General features: G+C 41.0%; 1 protein-coding gene across 1 annotated transcript in view; it reads left to right on the top strand.

The window, feature by feature from the left end:
• Window positions 1–15611, top strand: part of cachd1 (cache domain containing 1) — a 164451-nt gene extending 148840 nt beyond the window's left edge. Inside the window, exons 24-27 of the mRNA XM_067990396.1 lie at window positions 2248–2409; window positions 3029–3106; window positions 5347–5448; window positions 9280–15611. Coding sequence (XP_067846497.1) covers window positions 2248–2409; window positions 3029–3106; window positions 5347–5448; window positions 9280–9521 — 584 coding nt within the window. The 3' untranslated portion in view covers window positions 9522–15611. The remainder of the gene's footprint in view (window positions 1–2247; window positions 2410–3028; window positions 3107–5346; window positions 5449–9279) is intronic.
• Window positions 15612–18361: the final 2750 nt, after the last annotated feature.

Below are 18361 nucleotides of genomic sequence, written 5' to 3'. Positions count from 1 at the left end.
TCGTGTTGCGCTGCGTGGGCGACTGACATCTATCGTCAGCAACAACCCCTTTTGGGTTTTGGCACACAGAAATGCTTCAAATGTTCACTTGCCCATATTCTTGCTTTCAAACAGGTAATGAAAATGTTTAAAACTTAAGTGGGGAATGAAACATACCTAAAAACCTTTCTCCCTTTTCTTAAGAAAATTAAAATGGTTGCCATCTCCATTGCTATTTCTTTTCCCTAACACTCTTGGTGTTATTTTTTACTTCTTTATTTTCTTACAACTTACCAGTTTGTTGGCTCTCATTTGTTTTCTAGGCCAAGTTGTAGTCATCTGGCGGGTGGCCCAAACGCTGTTTCATTCTGAGGTGGATTGCATCCCCAGTTGAGCATTTGTATTGTCATATTTACAACTCAATTTTTGCTGAAACCTTTTTATTCCCAGTGAGTAGAGCCTACTCATAGACATAGTTTGGTGCCAATGCTAATTTCTCAGCATTCTAAGTTTTATCTCGCAGCCCTGAAGCCAGATGATTGAAGCTACCTTTTTCCTGTTCAGACCCCTAGCCTGGGCCACTTCACAATTATGGAGAGATGAAGCCCATCACTTCCATATCAGAGTGCAGTGCAGAATGGAAATTTCAAGTCTTGAAATGATGAGGATGCCCAAAGGCTCTCACTGCTCATTGAAAGGAGAGCCATTCAATCCTTTGAACATAATTCCAGTTCCATCAAACAACACGGTCCAATACCTACAACATTTCCCGGGTGAGCAGGCCCACTGTGTCTGCTCCACAGCACTAGAAACTGTCGTGCCATCCCACAAAGCCACACCCAAACTAGTTATTCTGCAATTTGCAAATATTTATTTATAGTTGCTTGAAAATGAAAATGCATCAAAAATTGCATGCAAGAGATCTCAAAGAAGCCCTGCCCAGTGACAAAGGGGAATCCATTTGCGAAGCAGTGCACACATTTTCAATCTGCAATAAATGGTGAACCTGTGCACATATCCTACTGCTTTCCATCCACATGAATGGAACGCCACAGTACTGTAGAATGGTGGAAAAGCAGAGTTCTTCATATCTTTCAGGCAGGACAAAAATCAAACTCAATTGTCAAAAGATGCAAAACAAATTGCCCTGTATACAGTTGACCCCACCCCACCCCACCACATCGCCTCTTTGGGACCTTGTGATTCTTGTGCACCTGAATGAGTAACCTACCGAGCTTCTTCCTGACCATACCTATCAGTCCATTCCACTCACGTGACAAGCAGACTTTGTCACCCAGTCAGTGTGGACATTGTACAGGAAGTAGCTCAGTCCAAGAAAATCACATACTTGCTCTGGCTGAATCGGGAAAAAAATTCTAAAATCCTGATACCTGTTCGTGGTCCACTTCCAACAGCTGGCCTGCACATTGTCAACATTGCCCATATAGCTTAAATAGCCACCAAGAAAGCTCACAGACAAAATCCACCAAACATTGATTCAGCAGCAATCACAACAGCACACCCTAATGTTACTGTCACTTTCTAGGATTAATGTCCAGGACAGGCTGAAAGCTAGTTTGTAATGTTCACATGCTATCTGTGTATGCCAGGTACACTGTACCTTGTATATTATGGATGCAATATATAACACGCAACAAATGAGCAGTTCTTTGTATTTTAAAATGATTTAGCATTGGCAGTTTAACTTCTTTCCTTGCTCTCCTCTCCCAAGAGCACCAGCTCTTAATAGAAAATAGTTCCACAATCACCAGCCACACTCCTGTACCACACAGAAGTGACCATTGTTCAGTGAGCCTAGACAATGAATGTCAAGCAAGTTCTGAACTATGGGGGCAGCACAGCTGAGCCCCATCCTGTCCTCAGCTGACATCTGCAGGCCAGTGCTGCAGTGATCAGCACCACCATGCTGCTACATCCAGGGTGAAAGCTTAAGAGCTTTGAAGCCTGAGAGTGATTCTTCAGATTGTAGGCTACCATGCCTTTCTCTATCCCTTTGTGCTCTAGAGTGAAGGGCGCTGAAGGTCTGGAGTACTGGCTTCTCCCTGGCTGCCATCAGTGTTGCTTTGTGGTCATGTGACAAAAGATGATGTCTGCTATCCAGATGTTCCATTTTTAGAGACATGATCACCAAGTGAGTCAACACTGGCTTCAAGCTCCATTTGTGTGTTATATCAGAACTATTATGTGAATGTAAACCTTGTACAAACATTGAGCTAAGTAACTTGTTTTTTGCATTTCTAATTATAGGCGATGAGGTCATAGCATTGAACATGATAAAAAGTGCCCCGGTTGGACCTGTGGCTGGTGGGATCATGGGGTGCATCATGGTGCTTGTCCTGGCAGTGTATGCTTACCGACACCAGATCCATAGGAGAAGTCACCAGCACATGTCCCCTCTCGCAGCACAAGGTAAGAACAGTATCTTGCCTTTCAAACGTTGAAAAGAAAGAGAGCGTTTAGGGTAATCGGCAGAAAGTAGCAACATCTGGAATACATGGTTTGACATGCATAAACTTCAGTTAGGAATGTTTGATTGATATAATGGATGAAATGATTTCTACCAGGAAGGAAGGGGCAGGCTTATGATACTGAGTAGTCATCCATCATCTTTAAGGCATGTTGGAGTTCTGCTGATGCCCGGTGGCTATTGCACTACTTGGTAAACTACTGAGACATGTAGACTAAAAGGCCCCAGACTTCTTTCCTGACTGCTGCCAAAGTCAGGGCTATGGCAAAGACAGCTCTGTAAGATATGGGACAGCAATAAGATTGCCTGGTTATTCCCATAATGTGACTGATACTCCATAGATTCTTCCATTTCACATTTCCAGTGTTATGATGTCTCGAATTCCCTTTGGATTTGGCACAGCTCCCTGAATGGGTTTAATGTGGCAAAGAGATTTGCCAGCTGAAAGAAGTCCTAACCTCCTTGTAAATAAAAGGAAATAAATTGGTAGGAAAAAGTGATGTGTAAATATACACAGAAAAATAAAAATAAGTTGCACCAATAATTATTTTTTTTAAAAAGAGATGTCCGTGCGAATGTCCAACCTGGAAAATGACAGAGACGAGAGGGATGAAGATAGCCACGAGGATAGAGGCATCAGTAAGTGTTACCTGTTGGTGTATAAAGAAAAACTTTGATTTCTTAAAAGCTCTTATTTGTCCAGTGAAAATGCCTTATCATAGTGATTCTGAATTCCTTTTTTGAAAGGGCACCAGCAGCAAACTTCCTTTTACCTACTATGGTGCAGGAGGTGAACAGAAAATATTCAGTCATAACATGAGAATGTACTGCCTGGTGCTTCTCATAATTACACTACCCAGTGTGATACTGAACCATATAGAGTAGGATACTGAACCATATAGAGTAGGATACTGAACCATATAGAGTAGGATACTGAACCATATAGAGTAGGATACTGAACCATATAGAGTAGGATACTGAACCATATAGAGTAGGATACTGAACCATATAGAGTAGGATGGTCTACGGTTCCATTCCTGATTGGTGCTGAGTTAGCTAATTTCAACCGAGGTGGTGATATGGTCCTTGACAGGGCAAGGGTGGGGAGAAATCAACCAGGATCCCACCCTTGATTGCTACTGAAACCTGTATACGTGGGCATTGGGTGAGGGCAGGATGGGCTTTTCCATGATAGAATAGCCTTTAGGCATTCATTGTTTAGGTGCCAAAGAATAATTATTTGAGCAAGATTCTGGAAGGCATCCGGTGCCTGTGGACCTGTAACTCTGCATGAGTTGGGGCTCTCAGGAGAGGAGAAAATTGAGAGGAAAAAAACCTTTAAAGATACTGGAAAATTACTGTATTACAGAAGATCAACAAAGTGTACCTATTTAACTAAAATTTAAAAAGGAGCATTCCCGGATGGCCAAACTGGTAAATGGAATGCTCTGGATGGAAGTGACCAGGTTCAATTCTAGTCGGTGATGCTTTAACTGACCTCAGCTGGAGCATTAGTGGGGTTGGTACAGTTGACCTGTGTGTCTCCAGGTTAGTTAGAGAGGAGGGGCGGGGTAGGGTGGAGGTGGAAATCAGCCCTGATTGCTATCCTGTGACTTCTGCTGGATAGTGTACGTGTGAATGTCATGTGAGGATGGGATTAGACTCGGCTGTAATACCCCACAGTATCTAATAGCTTGATTGTTGAGATTTATACATGAAGAATGGCTATTTGAGGTACTAACAAGTGTCTGACAACTGTGGAAGTGTACCCCATTGTGAGTCATTGCTTTCAGGAGAGAAGGGGAGAAATAAAACTTAGAAGTAATTGTTGTTTAGATCAGGCATATGCAGTGACTTCTGTTGATTGGGATTTGCAATGCACTGGAATTGAAGCCAGGATTTATGATGTTGGAGTGTACATAATGCTCAAGTTGGGTTGAATGCTGTGCTACATAGATTATAGGTTTGGGCCAGGTCATCCATACCTTCCATCTCTGCAGTTTTGCCAGATTTCTACCATAAAAAGTTAATAAGTTGTTGTGAGGCAGCATCCTTATATTTGAATAATTATTTGCCATGCTGTTCTTGTGAGTCAGAGAGGTAATCGTAATACTTGTGTCCTAATTTCTTGAAACGCAAGGTTCCCCAACAAAAGCTCCAGATAAATGGCACTTTTAATAAAAACTTCAGCAATAAACCACTAATTGCTGAAATGCAGTATCTACACAATACGACATATCCTACTTTATTATCTACATTAAAATCATAATTTGCAATAGTAGTGCCAAAGCACTAGCCACAATCTCGAACCTGCACAAGCCACAGTCTGTACATTTAAGAAAAATAGAATGAAACACAGAAAATGAAAGAAAATAAATGGAGAAACAAAACTTCAAAAAAAAATGTCATGAGGAAAAATGGTAGCAAAAAACTAATTGAAAGCTGCAAAGAGGAAAAACGAAGTAAGTTAGAGAATGTGCAGGATTGTTACCACTCACTCTTTTATCAGAACCAAGGCGCTGTGTTGCTACAGTCCTGGTTACTGAGACCCTTTAACACTTTGTTTGCTACTGTCCCTTGCCCACAGGGGCTCCGGCAGCTGGGACTGGAACTGTACTTGGGGGAGGACTGGGAGCCTCCATCATATCTGGAATTGAACTTAGAACTGGTGAGTGGGTCAGTGAATGCAGGGGCCGGTACCTCCTCCTGCAATCCAATATAACAGTTGGTTTGAGCTCTCTCTTTTCTCCCCCACCCCCCAAACGCTGTATGAACTTAAAATCTTAGATTCTCTCATTGTGCATCTCTAAGTAACTGAATACACTATGAGGAGAGAAAATTGTTGTCTATACTTCAATATTTTTATTTCTTTTGAATAGTCAGTAACACAAGATTTATAGCGGCTGTGATCGAACGACATGCACACAGTCCAGAACGCAGACGCCGGTACTGGGGCAGATCAGGAACAGAGAGCGATCACGGTAAGATCAATAGTTTCACATTTCACTTGACAGAAAAAAAAAGCCTATTCATTTCTCAACAGTATTTAACATTTCAAAAGTTAAAAATGATCCTGTTTCTGTCTGAAGGGAACTGGTCCTATCTGTGTGGGCTGTGATTGATGTTGAACCCCAGTCAAAACTAGAAATGAATTCTCTTCAAATACATTAAAGAATCTCCAGAAAAATTCATGAGAGATAAACATCTCTTGTACTGCTGTTTCTTTATTTTAACACCTCACCATTTTTTTGGTTTAACTTTGCTAAAAATATTCTGTGGGGACTTTTGTTTATATAATGCAGAAACACTGTCCAGAGCCCCCTTGAATAGGATCTGTTGTAACAGCATGAGTTTGACAGTGTTTAGTTTTCTTAGGCTAGGCTTTTATGAGTGTTTAAGAAACTTGTGCTTAAAATGAACAAATACTTCAAGATGTTGTTTGAGTTAAAGAGAAGAGAAACTTAATAATTGTTTTAGTGATACATGTAGGAAATGCATCATTTAAACAGTTTATTTAACTAGGAAATTACAATGATTTTAGTGCATTTGAGCCCCAGTTGTCCTGGTGCTAGTTTTTCTGTATTTGACAGTTATAATTCTTCAACCGCAATAATCTCTTCACCTTTACTGAAGGAACTGATTCATACTGGAGTACAATTGTGGTTCTGCTGGTCTGCATGGCTGTGCACCACAACACAATATATACTGAGTCATCAGGGGAACTGACTTTTGTTTAAGAATAAGTGTATTAACTAAAGCAACTTGCACTTACATCGCGTATTTAACATAGTAAAACATCCCAAGGCACTTCACAGGAGCGTAATCAGACAAAATTTGACTCCAAGCCAAAGAAGGAGTCAGGAGCTTAATTAAAGAGGTATGTTTTAAGGAGTGTCTTAAAGGAGGGGAAGAGAGGTGGAGTGGCGTAGGTGTTTAGAGAGGGAATTTCAAAGCATAGGGCCTAGACAGCTGAAGGCACCAGTGGTGGGGTGAAGGAAATGGGGGATAAATAAGAGGCCAGGGTTGTGGTGCTGGAGGGAGGTTACAGAGATGGGTAGGGCGTGGCCATGAAAAGGTTTAAACATAATGATGTCATTTGTGACTTTGATAAGGGCTACTTCAGTGCTGTGGTAGGGGTAGAAACCTGATTAGGAAGGTTCAAACATGGGAGTTGTGGGAAAGATAGGCACGGATTTGGGAGGCGACAACATGTTCAAGGACTTTGAGAGGAAAGAGGTTGGAGATGTGGTGCTGGTTTGTAACTGACTCACTTTCTCTTTTTCTGTCCGTGCTTGTCTCATGGTTAACTCAGAAGGCCAGCTCAGAAGGACAGGTGTCCTTGGTTCCAAACCTCTGCCAATCCTGTTCTTCAGCTAGTTACTGGAAGAACCACAAAAGCTTCCTAACGATGACCCTCCTTAACTTGCAGACAGGCACGCAGCCTGTGCTCAGTGTCTCCCATGAGCAGCATGATTTAGACCAATAACTCAGGAAAATGAATAAATGAGGGACCGAACCTGCCGTTCTGTGGTTTCACTCATGCTCAACATGCTGCCTAACAGCAATGCAAAACAATCTGATAATGTATACAATAGATAGAATACTCTAGGCTAGCAACATTGCACAGTTTGCAAGCTGTACATTGACTCCAACTATGCAGTTTATTGTAGCATGAAGTTGCCCAAATTAAATCAGGAGATATTCTCTTTCTACTTCAGCTTCACACCTGCTGCGGTATATCTACAACCAATCCAAAGTGAAGTTTTACCTGGAAACCGGTAAAAACTTCATTTATAATCTTTTAATGTTAATCAATCTGCGAACATTAAAATTTAACGATCATTTTGATTCTGATGAACAGGGTTTTGTGTGGAACCAGCAGTATAGCTCAGATCTGATAGCTGTGCACTGCTGTAAACCGGTATCAGTTTCAAACAGAGACCTATCTATGGTATAACAACCCTCATTCTGCATTTAAAATGCAGAGCCTCCTCTTGTGTTTGTACAGATGTCCATTTTGGGATCAATCTGTCCTAATTATTGTGCAACACATGCTACCTTAGAAAACATTATTTTGAACTTATATGGAGTATAAAAACTCGGAGGCTGGCTCAATCACCATCATGAAATTCCCTTGAACCTGGGAAATAGGAGCTGGAGTAGGCCATACCGCACCTCGAGCCTGCTCCACCAATCAGTCAGATCTTGGTTGATCTTCGACCTCAACTCCACTTTCCCACCCAATCCCCATATCCCTTGATACCCCAAGAGTCCAAAAATCAATCTATCTCAGCCTTGAACATACTCAACGACTCAGCATCCACAGCCCTCTGGGGTAATATTCGGGATTATATTTACGTAGGGGGATGGGAGGACCAAGTCTCATCCCAAATACAACCTATTCTGCCCTGGGTCCTAAAACTAGAATGCGGTTTGATATTGATGCCTTGAGTTAGATACAATTTTGTAAAGCTCCTGAGTCTTGGGATGTTTTACTACATTAAAGTAACTATATAAATGCAAGTTGTTGTCTTAAAATAGAGTTGAAGTGGTAAAAAGCTAGCTCAGTTGGTGAATGCAGTGTCCAATCATAGAAAATTTAGGAGGCCATTCGGCCCATCGTGCCTGCGCCGGCCAAAAATGAGCCACCCAGCCTAATCCCACTTTCCCAGCACTTGGTCCGTAGCAATGTAGGTTATGGCACTTCAGGTGCACATCCAGGTACTTTTTAAATGAGTTAAGGGTTTCTGCCTCTACCACCCTTTCAGGCAGTGAGTTCCAGACCCCCACCACCCTCTGGGTGAAAAAAATTTTCCTCAACTCCCCTCCAATCCTTCTACCAATTGCTTGAAATCTATGCCCCCTGGTTATTGACCTCTCTGCTAAGGGAAATAGGTCCTTCCTGTCCACTCTATCTACGCCCCTCATAATTTTGTACACCTCAATTAAATCTCCCCTCAGCCTCCTCTGTTCCAAGGAAAACAACCCCAGCCTATCCAATCTTTCGTCATAGCTAAAATTCTCCAGAACTGACAACAACCTCGTAAATCTCCTCTGTACCCTCTCTAGTGCAATCACATCTTTCCTATAATGTGGTGACCAGAACTGTACTCAAGCTGTGGCCTAACTAAAAAAAAATACACTCACCAGAAAAAGAAACACTCACCAGCTACTAACCAATCTGCTCCTTCTCTTCTGCTGTCCCCACTTTTGATTTTCTTACCTCTCTCCCTGAAGCCCCTCACTCTTTATCCGCTTTGCCCTGAGCTCCAACCAGGTCCGCTCACCTTACCTCAGGCTCTCCAATGTGGCACAGACCGGGATCATTCCCTCATCTGTGTTCAATTAGCTTATTCCTGTTAAAATGCACTACAGTTGGCTTCACCTTCCAGGGATCCCTGCTGGAAAGTGCACCAGAGTTGTGATGACTCACCTTCAATGGTCAAAAAGCCTGTCGACATTCATTATACAGGCAAGTGGACAACATGTTGTACCAGTTCTCTTGCTGAAGAATTTTATGTGGTTGTGCAGATTATCAGTTGTCAGCCCTAACGTTTTACTTGGAGTGATTTGCCTCTGGCTGTGACATTTGCAGAGGGGAGGAAGAGATTGGTGACAAATCGCAGCTGAGCATGGAGCTGCCTTTTTTAAACCCCTAAAAATTTTAAAGTTTGTAAATAAAAAAGCTAGGTCATTAAAATGACTGGTTTTGAAATGAAACAACATAATTGCAGTCTCTGTAAATGGAAATATATGTCAATAACTGACGAGTTTAAAAAGAAGTAATTTTGTAAACTTGCCATCATCTGCAGGATACAGTACCATGAGCCCTCAGGAGGACAGTGAAAACCCACCGTGCAATAATGACCCGTTATCTGCCGGGGTGGATGTCGGGAACCATGAAGAAGATTTGGAGTTGGACACTCCACCTCAGACTGCTGCTTTGCTAAGTCACAAATTCCACCATTACCGCCTACATCACCATCCTTCCCTCCATCACAGCCATCACCTACAAGCTGCAGTTACAGTCCACACTGTGGATGCAGAATGCTGAACCACATGAGCTCCCCATTCACTGCAAGCTACAACCACAAGGAATTACGAAAACTTTTTTTAAATCATCAGTCTTTGAGTGACATGGTGAAAACTTTTCCTGGATTTTTAAGGAATTCCAAAATCCATCAAAACAACTCAATGGGAATTATAAAAGTGTTAACAGTGCATCTCAGATTTTTTAAATAAAGGATTATTTTTCTACTATTTATTGAACTTTTTAACAAAAATAGACTTTGGGAAACAATTTCTTTTTTAAAAAAAAACTGACTGGAAAATTGAACTGATGTGCTGTTCCTGTCAGTGTCATTACAGAAGAGCTTATGGATGAAGATTGATCAAAGCTACATGGGTAGTGATTAAGAGTTAATTATACCTGAATCCACGGAGAAAGTGAAGTTTGTAAACACAAAGCACTTTGTGTTTATTTTGTGTTTGATTGCATGAGCTCCACAAACCTTTGCAGAACAGTGGTATTACTAACTTTATGTTGAGGGCCACAATCTCAACTAGTGTCTTGCGGGTCACTCGGGAATACATTGAGATGATGGGATGCATACGTGCAAATTTGATTTCCATGCAGTGAGCTCCTAATTTCAATCTTGCCAAAGTGGGAACTTGTTAAATAGAGGGTACGTACTTACCCACAGGAAGAGAAATAAAGCATTGGCCCAGTAGTTTAATATTAAAATTGAAAAGGCTCTTTCACTTGTTTAACCCTGCCTCTTAATAGAATTCCCAAGCCAACTTTTGTTGTAGAAAAGTAAAGGGGGGTCGGGGGGGGGGAATGGTGCGAGAGAAGCAGACCTAATTCCCAGCATGGTTAACATCCCACACATGGGCAGGCTGTGAATAGAGCCCTCGAGGTACATACAGCATAATGTCTGCCTAGGGTCACAGGTGAGGGCAAAGTCATTGCACAAATGGCCACTGGGCGATTTTATGAGTACCACTGTTCTAAGTAAAGCGGTAATTGAAATATGATGCCTAAAGCTGCCGTCGTAAAATGGCAATGTTACGAGACCAGTCTGGAATGAGATTCTGTTACGGAATGTTAGTGTTAAATATTTGTGGTACAGTGGAACGTTTTGAAATATCAGAGTTTTCAATCGACTTCACAGCTCTGAGGTGAAGTTGGTGGTAGGCAAGCATGACCTGAAGAGCAATCGATGCTGCAAATAATTTCTTTTAAGGTAACTGTGCGTCCTGTATAGATTAACTTTTTAGTGGTCTTTGCTCTTTCAGTCAGATGTGATTTACACTTAATATAAAAAAAACTCAAGTTGCTGCTGATAATTACATGAAGTTTAGGGGAGGGGAGCCAACTAGTAAATACATGGTTAGTGTACAATTCACATGCTCTCCAACTAGATTGCCCTAAAATAATTGTTTTATGAAATTATAAATTTAAATTTTTTTTATTTTTATGGTTACAGTCGATAAAAATTTAAAGTGATAATTATTTGCATTCCTGCATTTTTAAACTGTAAATTCTTTTTATTAAATAATTAAAATCTTAGAAAATAGATTTTACTCTGTGAATGACATAGTTCAATTGTAAAATTAAAGGAGCACATCTTCATGTAGAAGTATTTGGCATTTTTTTTGTTTACAAACCTATGATGCTGTGATGTAAATCACTTTGAAATGATTTGCCTGGCACTTGAGCATGAGGTCGTTGTAAAGTGCAGCTCTTGTTTCCTAAGGAAAAGCTTTGCCAAACACTTTTCACAAAGACATTGATCCTTTTAATATGGTCATTTTGCTGTGAGGGAGCACACAACAAGCTTCTAAATACGACAGTGATTTTCACTCAGCAGCTGGATTCCAAGAAATTGCATTTTAACTTGTTCCCCATATTCTGTTTCCCTTCCAAAAAAAAAAGCCTTTCTTTTCATAACAGGGGACCTAGGTTGTCACTGTAATGCTCCATGTGTGGTTGATAGCCAAGTATTTTGCTCAATGAAAATCACATTTGTAACATTTTTCTGTTTTCTCCTTGCTTGTTCTATTCCTTTGTTTACAAAAGTAATATAAACTAGCCATATTAAATCAATGATGCTTGTCCTTGTGTAAGGGCAACATTCTTGGAGTTGAGGTAGTACAGTTGAAATAGGGGTATGCATTCCCTTGCTGCCCAGTTGTCTTCCTCTTCCTCCCCCTCCCACTCTCCCTGCACTAGTTGCCTTGGTTGTGTATTATGTGGCATGTTTATATTACATAACTGTTTCTCAAAGTGGCTCTGTAATATTATCTTAGGATCCTAGGCCTATATGTTCCGTCCCTGCAATAGCATAAAAACTGAGCAAGCAGAGTTGTTTTTCTGTCATGGTTCAGTTTTTTTTTTAGCCATGGTACCTAGCCCCGACAGGCCAGTAAGCACAGAAGCACATAACTGGCCCGCACGTGTGGGTTTAGTCGCTCAGCCCACCATTGACCAGAAGAGATAATCCACTTTTTACCTTCTGCCCCTGGTATTTGAACCAGAAATTTGCCTGGCTGAATTGTGTAAATTCCCTTCTAATCAGATCACCTAAAAGTCATAGGAACAGGAGTAGACCATTCAGCCCCTTGAGCCAGTTCCGCCATTCATGGCTGATCTGTATCTCTGTAAACAGATCCATTTACCTGGCTTTGTTCCATATTGCTTGATACCCTTACCTAACAAAAATCTATTGATCTCAGTCTTGAAAATTTCTGTTGACCCAGCATCCATTGCCCTTTGAGGGAGTGAGCTCCAGATTCCCATTACCCATTGTGTGGAAAAAGTGCTTCCTGATTTCATTCCAAAATGACCTAACTCTAATTTTAAGATTATGTTCCCTTGCTCTGGATTCCCCCATCAGAGGAAATAGTTTCTCTGTATCTACCCTATTGAATCCCTTAAACATTTTAAATACCTCGATTAGATCACCCCGCCCAACCTTCTAAACTCGAGAGAATACAAGCCAAGCTTATGCAACCTGCCGTCATAATTTAACCCTTTAAGCCCTGGTAACGTTAACATAAGAACATAAGAAATAGGAGCAGGAGTAGGCCAATCGGCCCCTCGAGCCTGCTCCGCCATTCAATAAGATCATGGCTGATCTGATCCTAACCTCAAATCAAAATTCATGTCCAATTTCCTGCCCGCTCCCCGTAACCCCTAATTCCCTTTACTTCGAGGAAACTGTCTATTTCTGTTTTAAATTTATTTAATGATGTAGCTTCCACAGCTTCCTGGGGCAGCAAATTCCACAGACCTACTACCCTCTCTGAGTGAAGAAGTTTCTCCTCATCTCAATTTTGAAAGAGCAGCCCCTTATTCTAAGATTATGCCCCCTAGTTCTAGTTTCACCCATCCTTGGGAACATCCTTACCACATCCACCCGATCAAGCCCCTTCACAATCTTATATATTTCAATAAGATCGCCTCTCGTTCTTCTGAACTCCAATGAGTAGAGTCCCAATCTACTCAACCTCTCCTCATATGTCCACCCCCTCACCCCCGGGATTAATCGAGTGAACCTTCTTTGTACTGCCTCGAGAGCAAGTATGTCTTTTCTTAAGTATGGACACCAAAACTGCTGTCATAATTTAACCTTTTAAGCCCTGGTAACGTTCTGGTGAATCTGCACTGTACCCTTTCTAAGGCAAACATATCTTTCCTGAGGTGTGGTGCATAAAATGGAATGTATTCATCCAGATAGGATCTGGCCAAGACTCTGTACAACTGAAACATAACTTCCTCAGTTTTGAATTCCAACTCCCTTGAGATAAAGGCCAACATTCCATTAGCCTTTTTGATTACTTTTTGTACCTGTGCACTAGCTTTTAGTAATGTGTACATGGACACCTAAATCCCTTTGCTGCACCACAGCTCCTAGTCTCATTAAGAAAATATTCCAATTTGTATTGCTCAGATCCAAAATGGATGACCTCACACTTCTCCACATTGAATTCCCATCTGCCATAGTTTTGCCCATTCACTTAATCTGTCTCTGTCCCTTTGTAACTTCCTGCTCCAATCCACACAACTTACTGTGCCTCCTTAGTGTCATCTACAAACTTGGATATACAACGCTATTCCTTCATCCAAGTCATTAATATATACGGTGAAAAGCAGGCCCCAGTACAGAGTCCTGAGGACCACTACTTGTCACATCCCACCAATCAGAGAACGAACACTTTATTCCTGCTCCCTGTTTCCTACCGTACAACCAATTACCAATCCATGTCACAAGGTTACCTCCAATTCCAATTCCACGTGCTCTCATTTTTGCTGCTAATCTCTTGTGCGGGACCTTACCAAATGCTTTCTGGAAGTCCAAATCGACAACATCAATAGACACTTCCCAATCCACCATGCTGCTGACCTCCTCAAAAGATTCAACAAGATGAGTCAGACATGCCCCACCCGTCACAAATCCACCCTTCACAAATCCACCCACTTGAATATCAAATGTCCAAGTGCTAGTTCACTTGATCTTTCAAATAGATTCCAGTAACTTCCCCACAGTTGATGTTAATCTGACAGGACTGTAGTTACATGGTTTCTCTCTCCCTTCTTAAATAATGGAGTGACACTTGCAATTTTCCAATCCAATGAACCAATTCCTGAATCTATTGTCACTAATGCTCTTTTCCAAAGAATATCAAGCCCAATGTTCCCAGTGGGGGTGTCTTCAAAAATTAAATAACATATTCAGAATCATCTACGTTGCTCATTGCCCTCCCCTCTCAAAGGCAATACTACTTTTATATTTATGTTTAGAAATTCAAATGGCCATCAGCTTATGATGCTTTTCCTGGGAGCATCCAATAAAACCAATGTCACTTGAATTCATAAGCACAAATGAATTTATCTTTCGCCAAAACCTTATAAACCATTTGAAAAGCCAAAATGTTGAGTTAGCCAGTGCACCATTTGGGTGCTTCAATGTATTGGCTAGGAAGTGGAAAATCAGCCAGAGTTCCCATTGTCAAATGAGCACAGGATTGGCTCAGCCATGATGTTCTTCAAGGCTGAACAGCTGGGTGCTGCTCTGTCTAGGTTTCTGCATGTACTTGATTGAGGTACCAGAGGGCTGCCAATGCCCATGAACTTTATACCTGCAAGAGTTGGCATCGTCAGGAAAGATGGGGAGAAAATTGAAAAAAGAACAAAAAAACTAATGTTACAGATGGGATTTTTGCCGAGCTAATTGTTTCAATGTTACACTTTAAACCATATAAGCAGTTTGAAGGACATTGAACCTTTAAAGAATGCGTTTATATTTTTCCAGGTGTGTAGCAAACAATAAATTGAAATAAATTCATAGTCCTGGCTCATTTTTAAAAAGTCTGTATAAGCATATTGAAAATACTTGTAAATATTTTTTTAAAGCATTTTGGTCCTCTATAATTAAGTCCATTTCTGATGTCCCCAGAATTTTAAGTATTTCCTTTCCACAAATTTTGCACACTGCTGCACTGATGGTTTAGTGGGTAAATGTATTATCTGGTGTGATACTGTTGTAATGACTAAGAAGGTCCTAGGTTTGATTCCTTGTCTGTGCTGAGATGGCTTATTTGTCATGATAGTTAGATTGCCATAATTGGCCTTACCCTCCCTTAGGATTTGGGAAGGCAGAAATCAACCAAGGCTCCTGCTTCTGATCACTATCCATTATCTAATGGCCCTTGCATGAGTGTGGATGTCGGGACGATCAAGCTTGCCTGTGCTCATGTGGCCTGCCAACTTTCACCATCCAGGCTCACAGAAGACGATGGTCACTTGGGTGAGGAAGTTGAACTCTACCCCAGCAAGATCGCCTTCATGAAAGTAGAGTAAATTGAGATACAGTGATATCTGGATATTGTGTCTATTTTGCTGATCTGGTACTTCATACATTTTGCATGTCTTTGGGACCCAGAAATGGATTCTTGTCACATTGGGCCTTAGTGAACCATAATTTAATGTTGTTTACAGATGTATATAGATAAATATCAGATTAATCTTGTTTTATCTTAAAACTATACAGCATCCTGCTTAGTTATTCTACTACCCTCAATGTAATTTTACATTTGTACCTAAAAACTGGAAATAAGTATCTTTTAATTAAAAAGAAACAGTAAATGGTGTTGGGAGTTTGTTTTTGACACTCATTGTATTGCATGCATCATCTCTGGTAAAGATACAAAAAGAGGGCTCTTCTGATGGCTTAGTTCGTAAATGTACTCCCCAGTGATGAATTGAGCTATACAAACCAGGGGGGTTGCAGGTTCCATTTCTAGTCTGGGCTAAATTAACTGATCTCAGCTAGGACTTCGTCAGGGGTGCCACAGTTGGTCTCGTGAATCCTGGGCAATGGAGAGGAAAATGATCTAGTGTTCCAGTTCCAGTGACTCCTGCATTGTGCAGACTTCTGCTCTCTCCCACATCCCAAAATATGGTACTCAGTTTTTGTTGAGCTGTATTTATTTTTTGTTCCATGGGTGTATTTTTCTGGATATATTTTTCCTTACTTTTCATCCCCTTTTTTCTTTCTTCACTCGGCCTGAAGGCTCTGGAGTCAAGGGGGTGGGTTCCCAGGCTGTGTCCACAGTACCTGACCATTAGGAGATGCCAGATACTCCCCTTTATGTGACTCTCCCCATTTCCTGCTGGGAGATGCTGCATCCTCCCCTTGTCAACTCATTGGCCTTGAGGAGAGAATATTAGAGGAAATTGGAAACTAATTACTTTTCGGTGCTCCACAAACACTGACAACTTGCATCTATATGACACCTATAGTGTAGAAGAATTTCCCATGGTGGTTCACAGCTTTTTTTAAAAATTCATTCTTGGGATGTGAGTGTCACTGGCAAGGCCGGCATTTATTGACTATCCCTGTTTGCCTTGAGAAGGTGGTTGTGGGCCGCCGCCTTGAACCATTACAAGTGGTTTAATATAACTGAGTGGCTCTTGATAGACAACTTCAGAATGTAGTTAAGAGTCAACCATTTTGGTGTAGGACTTGAGTCACATATAGGCCAGACCAGATAAGGGCAGCAGGTTTCCTTCCCTAAAGGACATTAGTGTACCAGTTGAGTTTTATGACAATACAACAGTTTTACTTTTACTGATACCAGCTTTTTATTTCCAGTTTTTTTTTAAAAAGAACAATTTCAAATTTTCAAACTGCCATGGTGGGATTTGAACTCACGGACTCTGGATTACTAGTCCAGTAACACAACCATTACGTTACCATGCCCATCTAAGGAAAATTTAAACAAATACTGAGTCAAAGCTTGGTCAAAGGGGTAGATTTTAAGGAGGATTGTAAAAGAGGAGAGGGAAGTGGAAGGGCTTTGGTGGACAATTCCAGAAGGTGGGGCCTAGCTGGTCACAAGCTGACCACCAACAAAAAAGCTAATCTTAAACAATGACGTTAGGTCACAATTTTAACTTAATGTCTTATCCTGTGTAAAATGCTGAAAAAATTGATATCTTTATATTTTCATATTTTTCATTGCTAGTGCCTCACTGTTCTTTGTAAATTTTCTATCTGATCTTCATGTGATGTGGGTTGTCGCACTGAACTCTGGACATTTCAGTTTCATCGAAGCAAGATGAAAGTTACACAGACTTTGTCAACAGGAGCTGGAAACCACTGGGCCCAGGTAAAATTTGCCAAAGCTGGGACTGAAGCAGAACTTGAGCACTAGGACCCAACAAGAGGGAAAGGCCTGTTCAGGAGAAACTTGTTGCAGACATTTTTAATATTAAATGACAATTTTTTCCAGTTTTTTTAATGTTTGCTCTGTAATAAATGCCATTTTTAGCATGATAAACTCAACTGAGTGAAGGAGAAAATGCTGGTTGAAAATAATTTGAAGAAATTGAGTGATTTATTAGTTCATTTTGTGGCAGTTGCTGGTTCCAGATTGCTGGGCTTGAGCAGAAATTGAGTAGTTTGATTAAGTGCTATTGTGGTGCTTGTTGGTTTATTAGCGGGTTTCCTTCCTGTCAAATGAATAAAGTGCAGTTTGATTGTTTTGCATTAAGTTATTGGAATATTTGAGTCAAACAATATGTTAACTTAATACATGATGGTCTTATGAGCTAATCGCTTTCCCCCTCTACATTCATTTTGAGTTGTGACACTCTACAGATGAACTGTACACTCAAGAGGTTCATATAAAATAGACATATTTCATCTCATATTTTTCCACAAAAATTGTTTCATCAGATATTCAGTTCACCAAAGCTTGCATTGTTTATTGTTTTGTAGCATACAGATCACACTGCAGCAAAAATAGAAACCCCATGACCGATAAATTGGTCCACAACCATTTTTGGGCATGCGGGGGGGGCCATAGTTCATGTCAGCCGCCCGCCCATCTGAATGATAAGGCCCAAAGCTCTCTGGATATTGGCTGAAGATTGCAGCAGCAGTGGGTAAGTAAGGAACTACTTGTCTCATTCATATCACTGGTAGCTCAATTGGTTGTTTCATCATTGTTTTTGTGCTACTTTATAAAAATGCCTAACACAGGAAAACCAAGAAAGCAAGAGGCACGACCCAAAGGCAGAGAAAAAGATGCTACAAGTCCAATGAATCTGACCTGCAAATCCTACTGGATGAAATAGAACACAGGAGTGTGTGTTGGGTGTCCGTAATAGGAAACCTGCAGAAGGTCACATGTCATGTGGAGGGAGCTGTCACTGGCATTGAATGCTAAATCTCTCACTGGCAGTACTGCAGATGAGTGCCAGAAGTTGTTCAATGACCTGAGCAGAACAATGCTGCAAGAAGTTCTACATCAGCAGCAGGGCAGGTAAGGTAACGCACCAGCCATGTTCTCTTGTGTTCCTTGGGCCCCCTGGAAACCAGCACA

This window comes from Heptranchias perlo, chromosome 9 (genome assembly GCF_035084215.1).
Source record: "Heptranchias perlo isolate sHepPer1 chromosome 9, sHepPer1.hap1, whole genome shotgun sequence".
NCBI lineage: Eukaryota > Metazoa > Chordata > Chondrichthyes > Hexanchiformes > Hexanchidae > Heptranchias > Heptranchias perlo.
The sequence above is the reverse complement of the archived record's forward strand: the minus strand, read 5'-3'. Positions and strand labels throughout refer to the sequence as shown.